The following is a 22,048-nucleotide window of genomic DNA, read 5'->3' on the forward strand; positions in this document are numbered from 1 at the left end:
GCCCCAGTGTGTCTAGCATTGCCCCCAGACAGTGTGTCCAGCAGTCTGCCCCAGTGTGTCCAGCATTGCCCGTGTGTCCAGCAATCTGCCCCAGTGTGTCCAGCATTGCCCCCAGACATTGTGTCCAGCAATCTGCCCCAGTGTGTCCAGCATTGCCCCCAGACAGTGTGTCCAGCAGTCTTCCCCAGTGTGTCCAGCATTGCCCCCAGTGTGTCCAGCAGTCTGCCTCAGTGTGTCCATCATTGCCCCAGTGTGTCCAGAAATCTGCCCCAGTGTCTCCAGCATTGCTCCCATTGTGTCCAGCAATCATCTGCCCCAGTATGTCCAGCAATCTGCCCCAGTGTGTCCAGCGTTGCCCCCAGACAGTGTGTCCAGCAATCTGCCCCAGTGTGTCCAGCATTGCCCCCAGTGTGTCCAGCAGTCTGCCTCAGTGTGTCCGACATTGCCCCAGTGTGTCCAGAAATCTGCCCCAGTGTCTCCAGCATTGCTCCCATTGTGTCCAGCAATCATCTGCCCCAGTATGTCCAGCAATCTGCCCCAGTGTGTCCAGCATTGCCCCCAGACAGTGTGTCCAGCAATCTGCCCCAGTGTCTCCAGCATTGCCCCCAGTGTGTTCAGCAATCATCTTCCCCAGTGTGTCCTCCAGCATATTGCCCCCAAACAGTGTCCAGCATTCTGGCCCGCCCAGGCCCCCCGGATTGCCGTTAGCAAAAAAAAACAAAAACCGAGTTCTCTTCACCTGACCTGCGCTCCAGGCGGCGAGCTCCCTGCAGCAACAGCGCGCACTCACCAGCGACTGACAATGACGTCAGAAGCCGGCGACGTGTGCGCTGCGCCTGCGGCCGACTTCAGCTGCCAGCCTCCAATTGGCTGGCGACTGTTGTTAACTATTGACGTCAATAGGTGGAACTGCCGCAGCGCCGGTAGGGGCCCGGTGAGCAGATGAGACGGGGCCCGATGCGGGCCGCCTCTCTGTCCACCGGGCCCAAATGGTACGCCAGTCAGGGCACGGGCAGTAATGCCCTGATGGCGGTGGGCAATCTGTGCGGTAGCCCAGGGCCCCCCCACACCACTGGGCCCTGGGATACCACCCAGATTGACCCTCTTATAATCCGCCCCTGCCCTCATCACTACTGCTAAGTCATTAAAAGAGGGACAGTAATACCTTAAAGTACCACATGGTACAAGCTATTTGAAATAGCAAAGCCCAATATAATGAAATGCCAGAACAGTATCCTGACGTGAAACCAATGAATATAAAGTGCAAATATGTAAACACAAGACTGAAATAGCTGATATAGCAATGTCAAAAGAATAATATAACCATATCAGGCAGCAAACCATGAAAACAAAAAAGTGGAGTAGCAATCCCAAAACACTAAACCTGTACTAACATAGACTGTAAGGAAGATACATGTGATGTTTAGTCAACAAGGGGTTACATGCTATGGATACTATGAATTCAATGTTGCTGCTGTAAAGCAGGTATGAGCCGCCCTTAATAACAATTCAGGTGCATATAATGTGGCAATAACAGAGCATACTTTACCGGCAGTGTACACGTGGATTTCCCAGGCGTACCACTACCCCGACGCACGTTTCGCACTGCTTCTTCGGGAGACGTCTTCTTCTATAATAAAATCTATTACAAAGTTTCTTGCACATATTCACTTGTACTATTGATGTAAGAAAAGTTTATTGAAATAACAGTGACTTTTTAATAATGTATTTAATTGTGTTTATGCACGCCTGATATATATTGGGTTTTTGTTTCAGGTTCTACATTGAAAGTATTTCTTATCTAAAGGACAATGCCACTATTGAGCTGTTCTTCTTAAATGCCAAGTCCTGTATATACAAGGTAAGAACACATTGTTTATGTGACAAACCGCTGTGAAAACCATTCTACCAGGCTAAAGCCTGGAATGTGGCACTTGCATTGTATGGGTAGGGCTCTTTAAATAATGAATGTGGCACCATGCCCCTCATTGTGTGCAACTTCCTGGAGTGAAAACAGATTAATCGCACCTCTTCACAAAGTCAGATACACCTGGCATGTTTTTGTCAGTCAAAATTGCATCAGTCTGTGTACAATATTTATAACAGTGAAGCATTGACTTCAACCTAATTGTGATAGACTTATGATATGGTCAGATAGGATTAATGTAAATGAATTTAATCTTTTCAATGATTATTACCATAAAATTTCGAAATATTTAGTAATAAGTGATTTGAAATAATTTACTGTAATAACATTTTATTTATTACCAAAATCATGAAGCACCAATATATGTTGTGACCAAGAGCAGATAAAACCAACTCTCCCCAAGTCCCTCTCGGGTACTATGTCACCAGGACAACTCCAAATAGAAATAAACACAAGAAAACGGAGCGGAAACGTCCACAAAAACATCATTTTTGATGCCTATGCCATAAGGATGTATTGTTATGTTCCCCCCCTCGACCTGGTTTCCGTCATGTCTCCTCCTTATTGTTCTCTGATAAGTGCATAGTGCATACAGCACTTATATGCAGATCTGTGATATTTTTTGCATTTGTTATATAGATATAATCAATAAAATTCTACAGATTTTATTCAATGATGTTTTTGTGGACGTTTCCGCTCTCCGTTTTCTTGTGTTTATGTAATAACATTTTGTTTATGTTGCAGATTTTTGTATTTTTCTCAGAACCTAAAATCAGGGGTAGTACAAGACTAGTACAAGACTAGAAAAACATGGCTGCTTTTTTGCAACTTTTTCTAGCCATGCAATAGATTCTGTTGGCCACTAGATGACAGTAGTCCAACATTCAATAACTAGACATGAGCTACCTATGGTATAATTAAAGAAATCCCTCCTGTATCTAATTTAGATATATATCTGAAAATAGAGGAACAAAATAAATTATTACATGGATTACATTAACACTCAAATTAAGTTGTAGCAGTTGGATGGAAAAAATAAAAGACCCAAGCATGTAAATCTAAGTCTGCGTGTTGTTGGATTTGTTTAGGTAAATGAGAATATAGAGACTACAATTCCGATAACAAAGATTTTTGCATCATAATATGGACAAATATGTAAGAACTAGATGGTGGCCTGCATCTAACGTATCGGGTATTCTAGAATATGTAGGTAGTATGTAGCACAGCCTACGTACTATATTGCACAGTGACATAGTATATAACACAACCAACGTAGTATATAACAGAGGGTAAGTAGTATGTAACAGAGCGTACGTAGTATACAGCAGAGCTACATAGTATATAACATAGCCACGTAGTGTATTGCACAGCTACGTAGTGTATTGCACAGGCACGAAGTATATTGGTCAGCCACAAAGTATATAGCAGAGCCACATAGTATATAACATAGCCACGTCGTATATTGTAGTATATTGCACTGCCACATAGTATATAACAGAGCCACGTAGTATATTGCACAGTCGACGTAGTATATAACAGAACCGACACAGTCACATAGTATATTGCACAGCTACGTAGTATATAGCACAGAGCACGTAGTATATTGCACAGCCACGTAGTATATTGGACAGTCACGTTGTATATTGCCCAGCTACATCGTATATAGCACAGAGATGTAGTATATAACAAAAGTCCCATGGCTTCTATTGCCACCTATATGCGGACAACACTCAGATCTACCTCTCTGGCTCAGATGTCGCCTCTCTTCTGTCCAGAATCCCGGAGTGTCTATCAGCCATATCCTCCTTCTTCAACTCTCGCTTCCTAAAACTCAATGTAGACAAAACTGAACTCATCATCTTTCCCCCATCTCGCGTATCCCCCCTACCTGAACTATCTATTATAGTAAATGGCATCACACTCTCTCCTGCACCCGAAATCCGTTGCCTCGGGGTAACTCTCGATTCTGCCCTGTCCTTCAAACCACATGTCCAAACCCTTGCCACCTCCTGTCGCCTCCAACTCAAAAATATTGCCAGAATCTCTCCCCTCCTCTGCCCTCAACTACTAAAACTTTTGTGCATGCCCTCATCATCTCCCACCTTGATTACTGCAACACCCTCCTCTGTGGCCTCCCCGCTAACTCCCTTGCACCACTCCATTCTGTCCTCAACTCTGCTGCCCGGCTAGTCCACCTCTCTCCTCGCTACTCCCCTGCTTCACCCCTCTGCAAATCCCTCCACTGGCTCCCAATTCCCCAACGAATCCAGTTCAAACTACTAACACTGATCTACAAAGCCATCCACAGCCTGTCCCCTCCCTATATCTCTGAACTAATCTCCCAATATCTTCCCTCACGTAATCTTCGATCCTCCCAAGACCTCCTACTCTCTTCCACACTTATTCGTTCTTCACACAACCTCCCAAATATCCCCCATCCTCTGGAATTCCACGCCTCAACACGTCCGATTATCCACTACCCTTGGATCCTTCAGACGGAACCTAAAAACCCATCTCTTCAGGAAAGCCTATAGTCTGCAATAACCATTCTGCCGCCTCACCCGTAGAAGCGCAGGAGCGCGAATCGGCCGTTGTCCTTCTCCACTGTTTCTCCCTGCCATGTCCTGCTATTTTATTGTGAAGCCATAAATAAAGAACAGACTTTTTGTACGGATGGTGAGTGCTCTTCTTTTTCTTCATGTTTTTTCACAGTTTGGCACACTTTTCTTCTAAATGAGCACCCATAGTCCGGAGTGGCTGATGAACGCATTACAGCGTGAGGGAGGTGGAATAGGTGTATCAGGCGCACCTCTGTTTTCTTCACTATTTTGTCAATACGTTCTCACACTACTGTCAGTGTGTTCAGATTGGCATGCTTAGCAGTCGCAGAGTTGGAGATCATCATGTGACGTGGGATGGATTCCCCTTTTGGAATATTGGACTTTTTAAAGTTAATAAATGGATAACAGAGCGGCAAGGAGTGATTTTTACAAATACAGCATTATTGTCTGGGTGTGTTTTTTGCTTTAAACTTACTGGGTTAGTAGTAGGATATCTTATAGATGCCTCTCCATTATAACCCCCTGGGTTAGATGTTAGCTGACATTACAAAGCTGACATCAACCCCAAAACCATTACCCTGATTGCCAACACACCAGGACAAGCGGGAAGAGCAGAGGCAAAGCGCTATAATTGGTGCATCTTGTGGATACACCAGTTCTGTGGCGGCTGAGGGCTGGTGTTATTTGACTGGGAAGGGGCCAATATCCATGTCCCCTTCCCAGGCTATTAATATGAGCTCCCAGCTATCTGCTTAGCCTTTGCTGGTTATTTAAAAATAGGCAGGACTGCACTAGCTAGAAAATACTAAGTAGACAGCTGAGTTGATAGTAATAGCCTGAGATGCTCCATGATTATTGCCCATTCCCAGAATATTAAGAGCAGCTCTCAGCTGTCTGCTTTCTCTTAGCTGGTTAATCAAAGTAAGGGGAACACCAAGCCATTTCTTTTTATTCCTAAGCTAGATACAAGTACAGAAAACTACACACACAAAGCACTGATTATATATCTCACTGACATATTTGTCTCTGTCTATGCAAATCTCATACTTGCAGTCATCTGACGACCTAAATTAGTGTGCATTACATACCATAAGGATCCAGCAAGCTGCAGCGCTTGCTGAAGATATCACCAGGGGTGGACAACTCCTTTATCTCGCAGATGGATTTTACCATACTGTGGTCCATCCCATTATATAGACTAAGGTCATATAACATGCATGTCTCATGTCTACTGAGTTTGATGAATAATCTTCCTTAAAAGGCAGATAATATGCAATAAAAAAGAAATGGCCATAACACAGTAACTAGAAAGTCGAGGACTCTTCCGGCATTTGTTCTCATAAAGATTCTCTTGGCTCTGACATGTAAGATGAAAAACGTTGTCTGTGCTTCTCTGCAGCACTTATCACCGCTAGTATTCAGGGCAGGGTGTTCCTCAGGGAGTGTGTAGAGTACTTTCTAACACAAAGAGCACAAGGTCACAGCAGAATCTCAGCAGTTGGTTCTAACAATTACAAATATGCCAGAGATTTCTTGCCAAGAGTGGGTAGTGTTAGCCGAGGTCTATAGAAAATGACATTCCTGTTGACTAAACACTATTGTTTTAGCACATAATGTTGCTTGGTAGAGATAAGCAGCTTCCTGACTCTGAGCTGTCAATAGGGCACATTATTAGGAACTATGCATTGTGTCTGTTTCTCACTGCGCTGATACTTTGTCGAGACTGTTATTTTTTCACATAGAAAATGATATACTGCCAATAAGCCCACCCTAGTAATCCGCTAATGAGCATATGCAACTAATAATCTAATTCTTAAGACTAAAGGTACTGTCACACTAGACGATATCGCTAGCGATCCGTGACGTTGCAGCGTCCTGGCTAGCGATATCGTCCAGTGTGACAGGCAGCAGCGATCAGGCCCCTGCTGGGAGATCGCTGGTCGGGGAAGAAAGTCCAGAACTTTATTTCATCGCTGGACTCCCCGTAGACATCGCTGAATCGGCGTGTGTGACACCGATTCAGCGATGTCTTCACTGGTAACCAGGGTAAACATCGGGTAACTAAGCGCAGGGCCGCGCTTAGTAACCCGATGTTTACCCTGGTTACCAGCGTAAAAAAACAAACAGTACATACTTACATTCAGCTGTCTGTCCCTTGCCGTCTGGTTCCTGCACTGAGTGCTGGCCGTAAAGTGAAAGCAGAGCACAGCCACAGCGGTGAGTCACCGCTGTGTGACTCACCGCTGTGCTGTGCTTTCACTTTCACTTTACGGCCAGCAGTCAGTGCAGGAACCAGACGGCAAGGGACAGACAGCTGAATGTAAGTATGTACTGTTTGTTTTTTTACGCTGGTAACCAGGGTAAACATCGGGTTACTAAGCGCGGCCCTGCGCTTAGTTACCCGATGTTTACCCTGGTTACCGGGGACCTCGGGATCGTTGGTCGCTGGAGAGCTGTCTGTGTGACAGCTCTCCAGCGACCAAACAGCGACGCTGCAGCGATCCGGATCGTTGTCGGTATCGCTGCAGCGTCGCTAAGTGTGACGGTACCTTAAGGGCTACCCTCTCTATGTTTCCCTGTGGCTATAAGTACCTGTCTGCAAACTAGTTTGTGGAACAGATAAATGAGGAGCTAAGGATAAAGCATATATTGATCATAATATACAATGAGAACGAGCCCCTAGTAATGATCAAGATTTGGACATGGATTTCTGTAAAACCCATTCATATTCATGGAACAGTCACAGAAATTTCTGCAATATGTGCCTCGTGTGAATATACCCTAACAGAAGCTCATATCCTCTTAGTAGTATCATGTTAGGTGATTGCCATTTGAGCAATTTTCAACAGTAGTCTGACAGGTCAACTTCCATTGTAGGCACACAGTTTCTGAATTTTTGTTCTTGTGAGCATTTTTTTACACATTGCTATTTATCTTAAAAATGAATCATTATGCTTCAGATTCTAAGGCATGGGGGCACTCCATGTGTGCAATTGTGATATAAGTTGGGATACATAAATCCATACAGAACCAGATGGCTGTCGGAGGAACAGTGCTTCAGCCTATTGTCCGATCAACAGCTATCTCAGTCAACTCTTCCTTGTACAAGGGCATTCGTTTGGCTGAGCACCTCTGTGTTCTCTGAGTTGAGCGGTGGCTTATCTCTGGGAGCATACTGCAATCGATAGTCCAATATTGGACATGCTGATTGACACCTCCTCCCCATCAGTTGGCCAGTGGCCCCACACACATTAGACCATTATCTGAACCCATTCATATCAGACAGCTCAGCCAATATTAGTATCAGTTCTTGAAACACCCAGATGTTAGTACCAATGGGAAAATTCGCAACTGCCTGGTGCATCTGTAACGTGGTGCTAGGAGACAGCAATGTGCGAGGTACTCATCTCTTACACCCTGGCATGCTACATGAAAATGGGGGTCATGGCTGGGTATGTGGACTTGTGCTGAGAGGGCAAGGGCGCTACATCCAGCAGGCTGCATGTAACCAATGATGCTAGTTGGCCAGAACCAGATATTTCACAGTTCAATGAGGGAGACCACTATTCAAAAATAAACTTTTTACTAAACAGGAACTTGTTAGGGATTATGTACAGTAGATAGCAAGTACACAATTTTATGAATGTTACCATCACAATATGGGGCATTTTCCACACAGTTTCAATTCCTGCCTCTTTACTCTTATTGTCTATGTGACGCCCAAGAGACCGGGGTACCCAGCACCGGACCAATGGGGTCTGTCTCTTGAGGGGGGTGTCACGGGTGGCTTGACCCGGTGCTGTGGCCTCAGGCAATGCACAGTGTAAAGGGTATCGTGAGGGAACAGGCACTTACTTGATCAGCAGCAGGTTCTCCCAGCGGTGATGATCCCAATCCTGGATAGATGGCTATTGTCCAAATGAAAGACTGAGGCACTGAAACGTTTAACCAGTTTACTTTAACAAAAAAGGATTTACAACCAGTCCTGTCACCGGAGTCTGTATGGGAACTCTGAGTTACTTTGACCCTGCCGGGGTCTTCGCCTCTTATTGTACGCAATATCTGTGTGGCCCTGCTGCTGTATGTGAACTGGCTGCCGGCCCAATCTGTCCCCTCCGGGTCCTGGTTCGACGGGCAACCCGAGTCCTTTTATCGGCTTACCCCCTCTGGGAGTACCGCTGAACTCTGTGTCTGTTGCTGCGTCCGGCCCTAGTGAAGCTGATATCACCTCACGTTTTTCCGGTTGCTGTATTATATGTAATGAATACAGCCACGGATCCGGTATCCGTCTTTGCGCCTGTTCTGGGTAGTGATTAATGCTACCCGGTTCTCACAATGTCCTTTTTCTCTATCCCTCTTCTCCTCAGGCCGGTGATTTAGGCCTGGTAACAGTCACAGGGCTGTTAGAGATTCAACTGTATGACCTCTCACTTTCAGCTCCTTAGCCCAACTGCCATTTCTTCTCTCAGACCAGAATGGATCAAGGGGAGTCTCTGGAGCTCCCCCTTCTGGCCGGAGGTGGTAGTGCAGTCTTGCTATTTTAGTATTTGCATTTACTGTCAGTAACTATTTTTGTGGCAAATACCCCTAGGGGTGCCACATTCCCCCTTAGTTAAGAACAGTACTCCGGGACTGTGGGACAATAACATTTTGAAATAACAATTAATATGTACAGAGTCTTAAAAATGAAAAGTTACAAAAACCACTCAAGGAAACAAAAATATAGTTCTGTAAAAAGTCACTTCAAATAGCGTCCATTAATACAGTTCTATCCTTGAAGGTATTAGGAAAGGCACCGTACTTAGTGTCCAGGAATTTAGTTCCATTTTTCCAACGGAGTTATCAATATAAAGTCTAAAGAAAGTTCAAAAAGAGCGAGGAGCAAAGTTCAAAAAGCAGTCTTTCCGGAGCTTTGATTTAGTGCCTCCGGGCTGATAAAAAGTTCAAGAATATGCAAGAAGTTCATACAGACAAGTCTCTGTAGGCACTGGGCTTAAACGTTGCAGACTGATAACAATGACTATACTACATTTTCTGTTTAACTATATACGGCATAACATATATACAATTCACATTATGAGCTTTATAGTTGGTAATCTGCATACCTGGCCGGTAATTGACCCTGGGTACTACGCTGTGATCTACGTAATAGCGGTGTCTCTTCATGTGGTGTACTACTGTCTACTGCGGATGTAGTATCTGCCCGCTCTGCTAAAGATAATTCCACGACTATGGAGTTGGCAAGTCCACCGTGAATGGGATTACTCTGACCAGGAATCTGTTCTTCCTGGCCTGGAACCTCCTGTAGTACGGGGTCAGCCTCTTCCTGTCTTGGGACTTCTGGTATTGGGTTCGGTGTTGGGTAAAAGGCCACCATGGGAACCACTACTGCACCATGGTATGTTAGTAGGGTTTTGGGAAAGTCTCCTATACAGGTGTGATACACTTCCTCTTCTTTTTCCTTTACTGGTTGAACCTGTATGGGTTGAATAACTTCTGGTTCTGGCTGGACAACGTCTGGCTCTTTCAATGCTTCCGGACATAATTTAAGATTGTCTCTTGACACTAGTACAGATGTTAAGCCTCCGTTTTTGCTAATGAGACACATTTTAGGATTATCCACTCTTGTTGGTAAAACTGTGTAGGGTACGGCTTCCCACTGATTGTCCAGTTTATTGGTTCGACGATTTCTCTTGAGCACTTGGTCACCCGGTCTTAATGGGGTCGCTAGAGCATTCTGGTTGAAAGTTCGCTCTTGTCTTTCTCTAGTTTGCTGAAGGCTTCTTTCCACACTCTCTTGCACTTGGCGATACTGCTTTTGCCGTATGATATCCCAATTGGAGTCTTGGACTTCTGCGTCTGGTTTCAGAATTCCCATTTCTAGATCGATTGGTAATTGGCCGGGTCTTGCACGCATAAGGTAAGCTGGGGTGCAATTGGTGGAACTCACCGGGACATGATTATACAGATCCACCAAGTCAGGCAATTTCTCTGGCCATTGATTCCTTTCTGCCTCAGGTAAAGTCTTTAGTAGTTCTATTACAATATGGTTCATCTTCTCGCATAAGCCGTTTGTTTGTGGATGATAGGCCGTCGTCCGGATCTTTTTGCAACCATACATATTACAGAATTCTCTGAAGATCTCTGATTCAAAGGCTGTACCTTGGTCGGTGAGAACCTGTTCCGGATATCCATGGGGTCTACAAAAGTACGTTTGGAACGCTTTGGCTGCTGTTTTTGCTGTCAGATCTTTTACGGGTACTACTACCAAGAAGCGTGAATAATGGTCCACGATGGTCAAGGCATAGACATAGCCAGACCGGCTTGGTGTCAACTTCACGTGGTCCATGGCTACAAGTTCAAGTGGTTGTTTAGTGATTATGGGCTGCAGTGGTGCTCTCTGGTTCTTTTGATCGTTTCTTCTGAGGTTGCACGGGCCACAATTTCTGCACCACTGTTCGATTGATTTTCTCATCCCGACCCAATAAAATCTTTCTCTTAGAAGTACTTCTAACTTTTTCCAACCGAAGTGACCAGCACCATTATGGTAAGCTTCGAGGACCATCTTGACATCTTGTTTAGGCACGATAATCTGCCAAACCAATTCATGTGTTTTCGGATTGGTGTACCTTCTACAGAGCTTCCCTTGATACAGGAACATTTTGCCTCTCTCTTTCCAGAGTTGATGCGTCTCTTCTGGGGCATCCTCATCGGGATATGCACTTTGCTCAGTTAACAGTTCCTTCACCAACTTCACAGCCGGATTGCTGTCTTGGGTGTCAGCCCATCTATGGTGTGCTAACGGATTTAAATTCACCTCTTGTTGTTTCTGATAGGTACTTGACTGATGATGTTTTGCCTTGGGATGATGGAAGGCTGGTAGTTCAATTTCTTCAAGCTCCCCCGTTTCTTCTTCTACATCTCTCAAGTGTGGCATCCGGGATAGGGCATCGGCATTTCCATTCTTGCGACCTGCTCGATACTTGATCTTGACGTTGTAATTAGATAACCGGGCTATCCATCGCTGTTCTAACGCACCTAATTTGGCTGTGTCCAGGTGGGTCAACGGATTGTTGTCAGTATAGACAATAAATTCTGCAGCGGCCAGATAGTGTTTGAAACGTTCAGTCACAGCCCAAACTACTGCCAGTAGTTCCAATTTGAAGGAGCTGTAATTTTCTGAATTTCTTTCAGTAGGCCGGAGCTTTCTACTTGCAAAGGCGATGACTTTCTCCCGACCTTCTTGCTTTTGTGACAGCACCACTCCTAGTCCCACATTACTGGCATCGGTGTAGAGGATGAAAGGTTGATGGTAATCTGGGTATGCCAGAACCTCTTCTCCGGTTAGTGCCTTCTTTAGTTGTTCAAAGGAGTCTTCCCTTTCGTCGTTCCACTGAAAAGGAGGATTTCGGTTTGAAGGTTTCTTCGTCTGCCCCACCAAGGTGTCTTGCAAGGGTGCTGCCAACTTGGTAAATCCTTTTATAAATCTGCGATAGTAACCCACCAATCCCAGGAATTGTCTCACTTCTTTTGCGCTGGTAGGTCTTAGCCAATCCCTTATGGCGCTTATTTTCTCGGGATCTGGTGCTACTCCCTCCGAACTCACGATGTGTCCCAGGTACTGTACCTTTGGCTTGAGAAGGTGACATTTGGATGGCTTGACTTTCATGCCATACCTGGATAAGGCTTCGAACACTTCTGCCAGGTCTATTAAGTGTTGTTCGTAAGTCTTTGAGTAGACGATCACATCATCTAGGTACAGGAGGACGGTCTCGAAGTTCTTGTGTCCGAGGCAGCATTCCATCAGCCGCTGGAAGGTACCGGATGCGTTGCAGAGTCCGAACGGCATGCGATTAAATTCACATAGACCCATTGGTGTGGTGAATGCCGTCTTTTCCTTATCTCGCTCAGCCACAGGGACTTGCCAATACCCGCTTGTTAAGTCTAAGGTGGAAAAATAATTAGCAGATTTCAAAGCAGTTAAGGACTCTTCTATCCTAGGCAAGGGGTAGGCGTCTTTATGGGTGATGTTATTAATCTTCCGGTAGTCTACGCACATTCTCATGGTTCCGTCCTTTTTTTTGACAATCACTAGAGGGGCCGCCCAGGGGCTACAGCTGTCTCTTATTACCCCGGCCTGTTTCATCTCCCTCAGCATATCTTTTGCACATTGATAGTGAGCGGGCGGTATGGGTCTATATCTTTCTTTTATTGGGGGATGGTCACTGGTGGGGATTGTGTGTTCTACCCCTTCTATCCGTCCGAAGTCCAATGGGTGTTTACTGAAGACTTGTTCATATTCCGTCACTAGCCTATACACCCCTTGTTTTTGATGGGTAGGTGTTGAATTTATGCCCACGTGTAGCTGTTGGCACCAATCCTCCATTTCTCCATCTGAGCCATTGCCTTCCACCTGACAGGTTGGTTCTAAGGGCTCAATGGTTGTGATGGCATTGTTGTCAACAGTATATAGCTTTGCCATTGTAGCATACCTTGGCAAAGTGACCTCTTCCTCTCCACAGTTCAAAAGTCGTACCGGCACTCGTCCCCGGTGTACCTCGACTATCCCTCGTGCTGTGAGTATAGTGGGCCTGCTGTCGGTGTACACTGGTTCTATTAAGGCTTGATAATCTCGTCCCTTAGTACCAATGGCTGCTCTACACCATACCAGCATTTCTGTTTTTGGTGGGATTACAATAGACGTTGAATCACTTACCCTCACACTGCCGATTTCTCCACCTGCAACTTCTACCTGTTGCCTTAACATCAATACTCTTATTTCCCTTCGGAGAACTCTCTGCTGGCAGGATTGGGCAGTTTCAGCAATTTGCTGTAAGACAGAAATGACTTCGGAAAAGCAGTTCTCTAACACATTCATTCCTATCAATACAGTTGGTTCACAGTTCCGCCGGTCAACATCAACAACAATTATACCCTGTTTCTTCAATTCTACTTTACCAATCTTTATGGTCATCTCCCTGAATCCTAGTTTCGGTACCAACTTACCATTACTGGCCCATATATCTAGTTCAACATCAGAGGGCCCTTTATCAATATCTGCATCAGCCCAGTACCTCTTATAAAAGATATACGGTATAGATGAAATCTGGGAACCTGTATCCAGCAAAGCGTTGAGGGGCATTCCGTCCAGCACGATAGGGATAATGGGTTGTCCTCCGATGTACCTGTCATGCCAGGGTGTTGGGCCTTGAAAGTTCATTCCTGCGAAGCGGCCCGCATTCCCAGGGGATTCCCGTTTAAATCACAATCTCGTGCAAAGTGGCCTGGCTGCTGGCAACGGCGGCAAATGGGCTGTCCATCCGGTTGGTAGCGGTCGCGGGGTCGTCCTCTCCATGTCGGGTATCTCCGGGGTCTCATCCATGGAACACCTTCTCTACGGTTTGACAACTCCATCTTGGGTCCTCTCATCTCCTGCATGGTTTTAGCCATTGAAGCAACAACATCAGTTAAAGAGTCAAGCTTTTGTTGAAGAGCCTCATTAGTACTGGGCCCCAGGGGCATAGCAATGGCCCCGGACATAGCTGATGTCACTGGTACTCCATGTTGTTGAGGAGCCTCTGCCATGAGTTGCGCAGGATCCTGATCCCGAGGTGCCTCTGCCAGCTGGAGACGTATAACGCTCTCCTTTAATTGGGCAAATGTCAATTCAGGGTTCTTAAAAACAAGCATGCTCACATGCCCCCGGTGAGAAGGGGTGTAGAGTCCCTCAATAAATTGATCTCTTAGCAGTTTATCCGCTCCGGTGTTAAAAATGGGTTCAGCCAGTGTAAGTGATTTAAGGGCTTCCTGCAGGTTTAAGGCAAAGTCTCTCACGCCCTCATTAACTTTTTGTTTGCAATTAAAGAATCGTACTTTAGCTTTGCTGCTGGCAGTGGTTTCAAATGTAGCTTTTAATCCAGCAAATATGCGTTCAACAGTGCCTTTTAGATCAGCTGCCCATGCTGTGACTTCTCGCTTAGCATGGCCACTTAACTGCATCATCAGGAGACTAACACGCTGAACTTCACCCACAGGGAACATGTCAAAATGGGCCAGCATCTTTTCTCTGAAATCGTCAAGGGTATTAGGCTCACCTTCATACATTGGAAGCCATGGGCCACCCGGGGTATATGGCATCAGCACCGGCATGATGGGCGCCACTCCTTGCGCCGCTGCGCTACCGGACTCTCTATCGACACTCTGTCTTTCAGCTGCATTAGCGTCGCCGGGTGCTGCGGCGTCTCTGTGCTGCGACATACTGTGCCCCCTTAGTTAATCCGGACCCTTCCGGTCCTCCGCTTCCGTCAGGATAGTGTAGATTCGTTCCGCTGTGCAGCAGGATCGATTTTCCCCTTGCTCTGATGTCAGAGCGCTCAGCTTGGTGCCGCCCACAATGACACGCCCCCTGCTGCTCCCACCCACCGCGCTCTGTAATGGCGGATTCTGAAGTTTTTCAGTTAGACTGGGGCTCAGGTGATGGCGTAGCTCAATTAACAGTCTCGTGCCTAACGGTTATGAAGTGATTACCTCAGGGGATGGCGGCCATCTTTACTCCATTACAACCAATGGGGAAAAGTCACTTTCAATAGTTTTCAATGGGGAATGGATTTTTCTTTAATAAAGTCAATTTTCAAGATTTTTCATCCAAGTTTTCACAGTTTTGGGCTCCAATCACGGCACACAATACCCGGTATACGGGCTGGCTAGATCCTGTTCGTGACGCCAATTGTGACGCCCAAGAGACCGGGGTACCCAGCACCGGACCAATGGGGTCTGTCTCTTGAGGGGGGTGTCACGGGTGGCTTGACCCGGTGCTGTGGCCTCAGGCAATGCACAGTGTAAAGGGTATTGTGAGGGAACAGGCACTTACTTGATCAGCAGCAGGTTCTCCCAGCGGTGATGATCCCAATCCTGGATAGATGGCTATTGTCCAAATGAAAGACTGAGGCACTGAAACGTTTAACCAGTTTACTTTAACAAAAAAGGATTTACAACCAGTCCTGTCACCGGAGTCTGTATGGGAACTCTGAGTTACTTTGACCCTGCCGGGGTCTTCGCCTCTTATTGTACGCAATATCTGTGTGGCCCTGCTGCTGTATGTGAACTGGCCCAATCTGTCCCCTCCGGGTCCTGGTTCGACGGGCAACCCGAGTCCTTTTATCGGCTTACCCCCTCTGGGAGTACCGCTGAACTCTGTGTCTGTTGCTGCGTCCGGCCCTAGTGAAGCTGATATCACCTCACGTTTTTCCGGTTGCTGTATTATATGTAATGAATACAGCCACGGATCCGGTATCCGTCTTTGCGCCTGTTCTGGGTAGTGATTAATGCTACCCGGTTCTCACAATGTCCTTTTTCTCTATCCCTCTTCTCCTCAGGCCGGTGATTTAGGCCTGGTAACAGTCACAGGGCTGTTAGAGATTCAACTGTATGACCTCTCACTATCAGCTCCTTGGCCCAACTGCCATTTCTTCTCTCAGACCAGAATGGATCAAGGGGAGTCTCTGGAGCTCCCCCTTCTGGCCGGAGGTGGTAGTGCAGTCTTGCTATTTTAGTATTTGCATTTACTGTCAGTAACTATTTTTGTGGCAAATACCCCTAGGGGTGCCACATCTATCCATTCACTTCACCACAACCCCACTCCGTACTACCGTCCAGTTTGTGAGTGTCCTATGCTCGACCCATGGTTTTGCTTCCTTTTCCCCTTTGGGGAGCTACTTTGCCAGTATGGCCTATACTTACCTCTTCTGTCTCTGACACTCTGGAACTCCTGCCCAAGGCACTATCTTCATCTTACATACTCTGTCCCATTTAGGCCTGTTACCTCTCTGAGTTATAAACTCTAGGCCTCACTGCAAGGCGTCCTCTCCCAGGATGCATCTCCAATAAATCACTCAGTCACTATTCCTCATTTCTGATCCAGATCATGCTATTGCTTTCTGCCCATGGCCTCTCACTAATAGGGACACCCATGAAATGCAGCACTAATTACACTAGACCTTAGGTCTGTTCTCTATGCACTCTGGGCCCCTTCCTGCTTTCCTCACAGTAATCTGTCTCTGTTCCTTCAGCTTAGCCCCTCCCACTCTTGCCTAATCCTAACATTAACTATCTCTTTCTACTGTCAAGCAATTTACAACACTAACATCGGTAACGCAAATCACATTTCTCATTTCACAATACAAGAATTCACATGTTCATGGTATTCAAGGAGGAACTGGAGCAGACTGTTCATCTCCTTACATTTCCCCCTTCTTTATTAATGGCTGTCCTATGCCATCCAGGACCTGCAAGACACCAACATGACAGAAACACACTCAGTCCCTTAAGGATGACATCCATAACTAGTGGGGGGGAACACACTTTGGCCGTACACGGCCTTTAAGGTGCGGCAGTCCTGGATATATTTGGGTGCTAGACCCAATGAACTGTGGCCTTCAGGAATCTAGAACTTTCCCATTTATCAGGTGAAACATGCACAACAAGCCCTGTTTCAGTCTCCAACTCCATTTTCCTTCACCACACTTTTTCTTTCTCTTGGGAACTCGGAGACGACTTTTCTCCTTCCTTTGTACTTTCCGTTCCTCTTTTTGTCCCAGATCATGTCATGCCTTGTGGTAGGGGATTGTCACTCAGGGGTGGAGACAAGTTGCAGGGTCAGCAGGGAACCCACCATCGTCTGGGCCTGTAAGTTCTCCAGGCACTTGGCCCTTCTGCCAGCCATGAACCAGGCCACAGTCAGAGGCGCAGACTCCTGCTCACATCCGACCACCGTCTATTTCATCAGGCCACCCAGACTAATTTCTTCCTCCATCATCACCATCAAGTAGTGTAACTGTCCTCGCCCGATCTTCGACAGATGCTCCCAATCTGCCATTATCATTTGCCACTCAATCGCCGTATTGCCCTGTAATCTCCTCGACTTCCAACCAACAAATAACACCATCCCTCTCACTTCAGCATCCTACATAAAGGCTTTACCTTTCATTTGATGGGGTTCTCTCTGACTCACCATCCCGTTTCTTTATCTCCTCTGACTGATTTCTTAAGTCACACCTTTCTGGGCAGGCATCCTCCTTCCACTTCATCTTACCACAGTGACCTCTCCTCGATGTAGGCTGTCACTTCCAGTTCCGAAACTACCTCCAGTGGGGAGGCACTTCTAGTAAGAGTAACCTCTGCAGGGCTTGACATCTCTTCACACCCTTTTGCTCCTTCTACGCCAACAATGAGTGGGACTTTTTTTTTTCTGCTCCACTAACAGTCTTTATGAAGTCCATGCTCTGCGCCATATTAGACTGCGTAACTGTCACCATCTTCCTTGTAAAATAAGTCTTCCTCGTATCACTCTGTTCAACGTGCTGTGAGATGTCCCAGCATGTTAAATGAAAAGGAGGTTCTTGCTGGGTGTGCGTATTTGTGCTGTGAAGGCAATATGCCTGTGCTGGCCGCCTGTAACTGATAATGCTAGTTTGCCAAGACCAGATGTTTCTCAATTCATTGACTTCTGCCCAGGGCACTCTCTTTGTCTTAAGTACTTTGTCCAATTTAGGCCCTTTACCTCTCTGACTTATAAACTCTAGACCCTACTGCTAGTCGTAATTTCCCAGGACCCATCTCTGGTAAATCACTCTTTCTCTCAGTCACTCTTCTTCGTTTCTGCTCCAGATCACGCTATCTCCTTCTCCGGGTCTCCGCTCGCTAATTGGGACACTCATGAAATGTGGCACAGCCCACATCAGACCCTAGGTCTCTTTTCTATGCACACTGGGCCATTTCTGCCCTCCTCACAGGAATCTGTCTTTGTTCTTTAAGCTTAGCCCCTCACATTCTGGGCTAATCATAACCATTAACTTTAGCTCACCTTCCTTCAAGCAATTCACAATAGTAACATCATTAACGTGCATTGCATTTCACATTACACAATACAACCGTTCACATGTTTTTCAATGGGGAACATGGACAAAGTGTGCATCTCCTTACACATTACCAGTTGCGCAAGTCTGGTGGCCAGATCACACTTCATGGAAGGAACATTTTCATCCAGCCCCAGACTAGCGCCTGGGAGTAGAGCGGTGAATAAGCAGTTTTGCATTAGCTTTGCCATTCGATATGATCTGACGCAGCAGATTTATGTGAAGCAGGACTAAAAAAGTCTGAGCTAAACCTACATAAAATTCATAAAATTGAGATTATTCCCAGTGCTCCATTATGCAGGTATATAGCATCATTAATATTGAATACATTATGGATATATTTTCTGTGTGCCCGTACCCTAATAATTCTGTCAGGATCAGAGTATGAAAAGCTGCAGCTGAGCTTAGGAGATTCCCACCAGTGACCAAACACCATTGACCTTGATGGGAAGGTGCAGGTTTCACTCGGAGATGTTTAAATAAGAGGCTTATAATAGCATAAGAAGTTGTTAATTAAATCAGGACCATGAAAGAACAGAGCTCTGATTGTCCTTCTCTGGGAAGCAGCTTCCATGACTTGCAGAGCTGATGAGATGGGATTGTAGGAGGGGAACGGTGAGGGAATGTCATTAGTGGCTGCCTGCAGCTATTCATGGGAATTCCATATTTTGGATGCAAAGACATTCATGTTTGAGTTCTCAGAGTTCACTGATCACCTCTTCAAAGTTCAATGCACTATCTGAAAAGAGGGAACCTCACAGAAGACTTTACTGAAAGTAACATACATATTTCAGTAGGATTTATATGAATTGGTGATTAAACCAGAGCTTTACTTTATTGAATTTTCCTGCAACAGCCTATAATGAAAAGTTAGGGCTCATTCACATATCAGTTTTTCAGAGAGCATACGTGCGAAACACAGTGATAGTCCTATGATATACCTGTGATAGTCTAAGGGTCTGTTGTTTGTCAGTGATTTTTTTGTGGTTCATACAAAATCACAGAGACAAGTCTGATTTTGATCCATGTGTCCAGGGATTCAAGCTTCAGGAGGCTAATTTGCATATTCCAGGTGCCTTCTGGGAGAAGCGAAGTCTCCCTAAGCTAGAAGATCGTTGGGTACAGCCGGGACCAGCTGCTTCGAAAGCATCACCAAACCAGGGATTCAAGCTTCAGGAGGCTAATTTGCATATTCCAGGTGCCTTCTGGGAGAAGCGAAGTCTCCCTAAGCTAGAAGATCGTTGGGTACAGCCGGGACCAGCTGCTTCGAAAGCATCACCAAACCAGGGATTCAAGCTTCAGGAGGCTAATTTGCATATTCCAGGTGCCTTCTGGGAGAAGCGAAGTCTCCCTAAGCTAGAAGATCGTTGGGTACAGCCGGGACCAGCTGCTTCGAAAGCATCACCAAACCAGGGATTCAAGCTTCAGGAGGCTAATTTGCATATTCCAGGTGCCTTCTGGGAGAAGCGAAGTCTCCCTAAGCTAGAAGATCGTTGGGTACAGCCGGGACCAGCTGCTTCGAAAGCATCACCAAACCAGGGATTCAAGCTTCAGGAGGCTAATTTGCATATTCCAGGTGCCTTCTGGGAGAAGCGAAGTCTCCCTAAGCTAGAAGATCGTTGGGTACAGCCGGGACCAGCTGCTTCGAAAGCATCACCAAACCAGGGATTCAAGCTTCAGGAGGCTAATTTGCATATTCCAGGTGCCTTCTGGGAGAAGCGAAGTCTCCCTAAGCTAGAAGATCGTTGGGTACAGCCGGGACCAGCTGCTTCGAAAGCATCACCAAACCAGGGATTCAAGCTTCAGGAGGCTAATTTGCATATTCCAGGTGCCTTCTGGGAGAAGCGAAGTCTCCCTAAGCTAGAAGATCGTTGGGTACAGCCGGGACCAGCTGCTTCGAAAGCATCACCAAACCAGGGATTCAAGCTTCAGGAGGCTAATTTGCATATTCCAGGTGCCTTCTGGGAGAAGCGAAGTCTCCCTAAGCTAGAAGATCGTTGGGTACAGCCGGGACCAGCTGCTTCGAAAGCATCACCAAACCGCGCGCCGAATTTTTGCCTGTAGGACATTATTGCAAGAGAGCTTGGCTCAGTAGATTACACAAGAAGGAAAACACACAGCAAGTCAGCAGGATCTAGGAGCAACATGGCAGATGTGACAACCTACATGGTGAGCTGCAGCATGTGCTACATGTTCACAGATCGACCAGAAGAAGAATCCAATTTCACCTGTCAGAAGTGTAGACTAGTGGCCCTTTTAGAAGAAAAGGTGCGGGGTCTGGAAGAAAGAATAGCAACTTTGAAACTCATCAAAGAGAATGAAGACTTTCTAGACAGAACAGAAGCATCTCTACTGGTCACAGAAGGTGAAAAAAGTGTCAGAGAACCTCCAAAAGCAGATGAGTGGAAGCATGTGACCAAAAGAAGCAAGAAGACCATGGAGAAATCACCAACCACACAACTGAAGAACCGATATCAAATCTTTGTAGAGGATGAAGATGGCACACCTAAGAATGAAGCAATACCAGCAAGCAAAAAAGAAAAGGGCACACAGCAACAAGTGACAGTAAAAAGTACAGCCAAGAAGCAACGAAGAGTGGTGGTGGTGGGAGACTCACTACTGAGAGGCACAGAAGCAGCCATCTGCAGACCGGACATAACTGCAAGAGAAGTATGCTGCCTTCCAGGTGCGATGATCAAGGATGTGACCGATAGGATACCAAAGCTCTTCAGCTCCAAGGACGTCCACCCATTTCTTCTGATACATGTTGGCACCAATGACACGGCAAGGAAGGACCTACCGACAATCTGCAAGGACTTTGAAGAGTTGGGGAAGAAAGTAAAGGAACTGGATGCACAGGTAGTTTTTTCTTCTATCCTTCCAGTAGACGGGCATGGCACCAGGAGATGGAACAGGATCCTTGATGCAAACAACTGGCTAAGACGATGGTGCAGACAACAAGGATTTGGATTCCTGGATCACGGTGTGAATTACTGGTATGATGGACTCCTCGCCAGAGACGGACTACACCTCAACAAACCTGGGAAACACACATTCGCCAGAAGACTCGCTACACTCATCAGGAGGGCGTTAAACTAGAAGAAGAGGGGACGGGAAGAAAAGCATTAGACTCGAACAAAGACGACCCAGGAAAACATACTCAGAAGGGAGGTAAGAACATTTCTAAAACAATCCACAGTGAGGAGATTGGAACAAAACAAAATCCTCTAAACTGCATGCTCGCAAACGCCAGAAGCCTGACAAACAAGATGGAAGAACTAGAAGCAGAAATATCTACAGGTAACTTTGACATAGTGGGAATAACCGAGACATGGTTAGATGAAAGCTATGACTGGGCAGTTAACTTACAGGGTTACAGTCTGTTTAGAAAGGATCGTAAAAATCGGAGAGGAGGAGGGGTTTGTCTCTATGTAAAGTCTTGTCTAAAGTCCACTTTAAGGGAGGATATTAGCGAAGGGAATGAGGATGTCGAGTCCATATGGGTTGAAATTCATGGAGGGAAAAATGGTAACAAAATTCTCATTGGGGTCTGTTACAAACCCCCAAATATAACAGAAACCATGGAAAGTCTACTTCTAAAGCAGATAGATGAAGCTGCAACCCATAATGAGGTCCTGGTTATGGGG

General features: G+C 46.0%; 1 protein-coding gene across 5 annotated transcripts in view; it reads left to right on the forward strand.

Annotated features, from left to right (window-relative positions):
• The window catches only part of FRMD4A (FERM domain containing 4A), a 620,822-nt gene that overhangs the window by 480,131 nt on the left and 118,643 nt on the right, over window positions 1-22,048 (forward strand). For all 5 annotated transcript variants that reach the window (XM_069765181.1, XM_069765180.1, XM_069765178.1 and 2 more), the window contains one exon: window positions 1,777-1,861. In XM_069765181.1, coding sequence (XP_069621282.1) covers window positions 1,777-1,861 — 85 coding nt within the window. The remainder of the gene's footprint in view (window positions 1-1,776; window positions 1,862-22,048) is intronic.

Source organism: Ranitomeya imitator, chromosome 4 (assembly GCF_032444005.1).
Source record: "Ranitomeya imitator isolate aRanImi1 chromosome 4, aRanImi1.pri, whole genome shotgun sequence".
Lineage (NCBI taxonomy): Eukaryota > Metazoa > Chordata > Amphibia > Anura > Dendrobatidae > Ranitomeya > Ranitomeya imitator.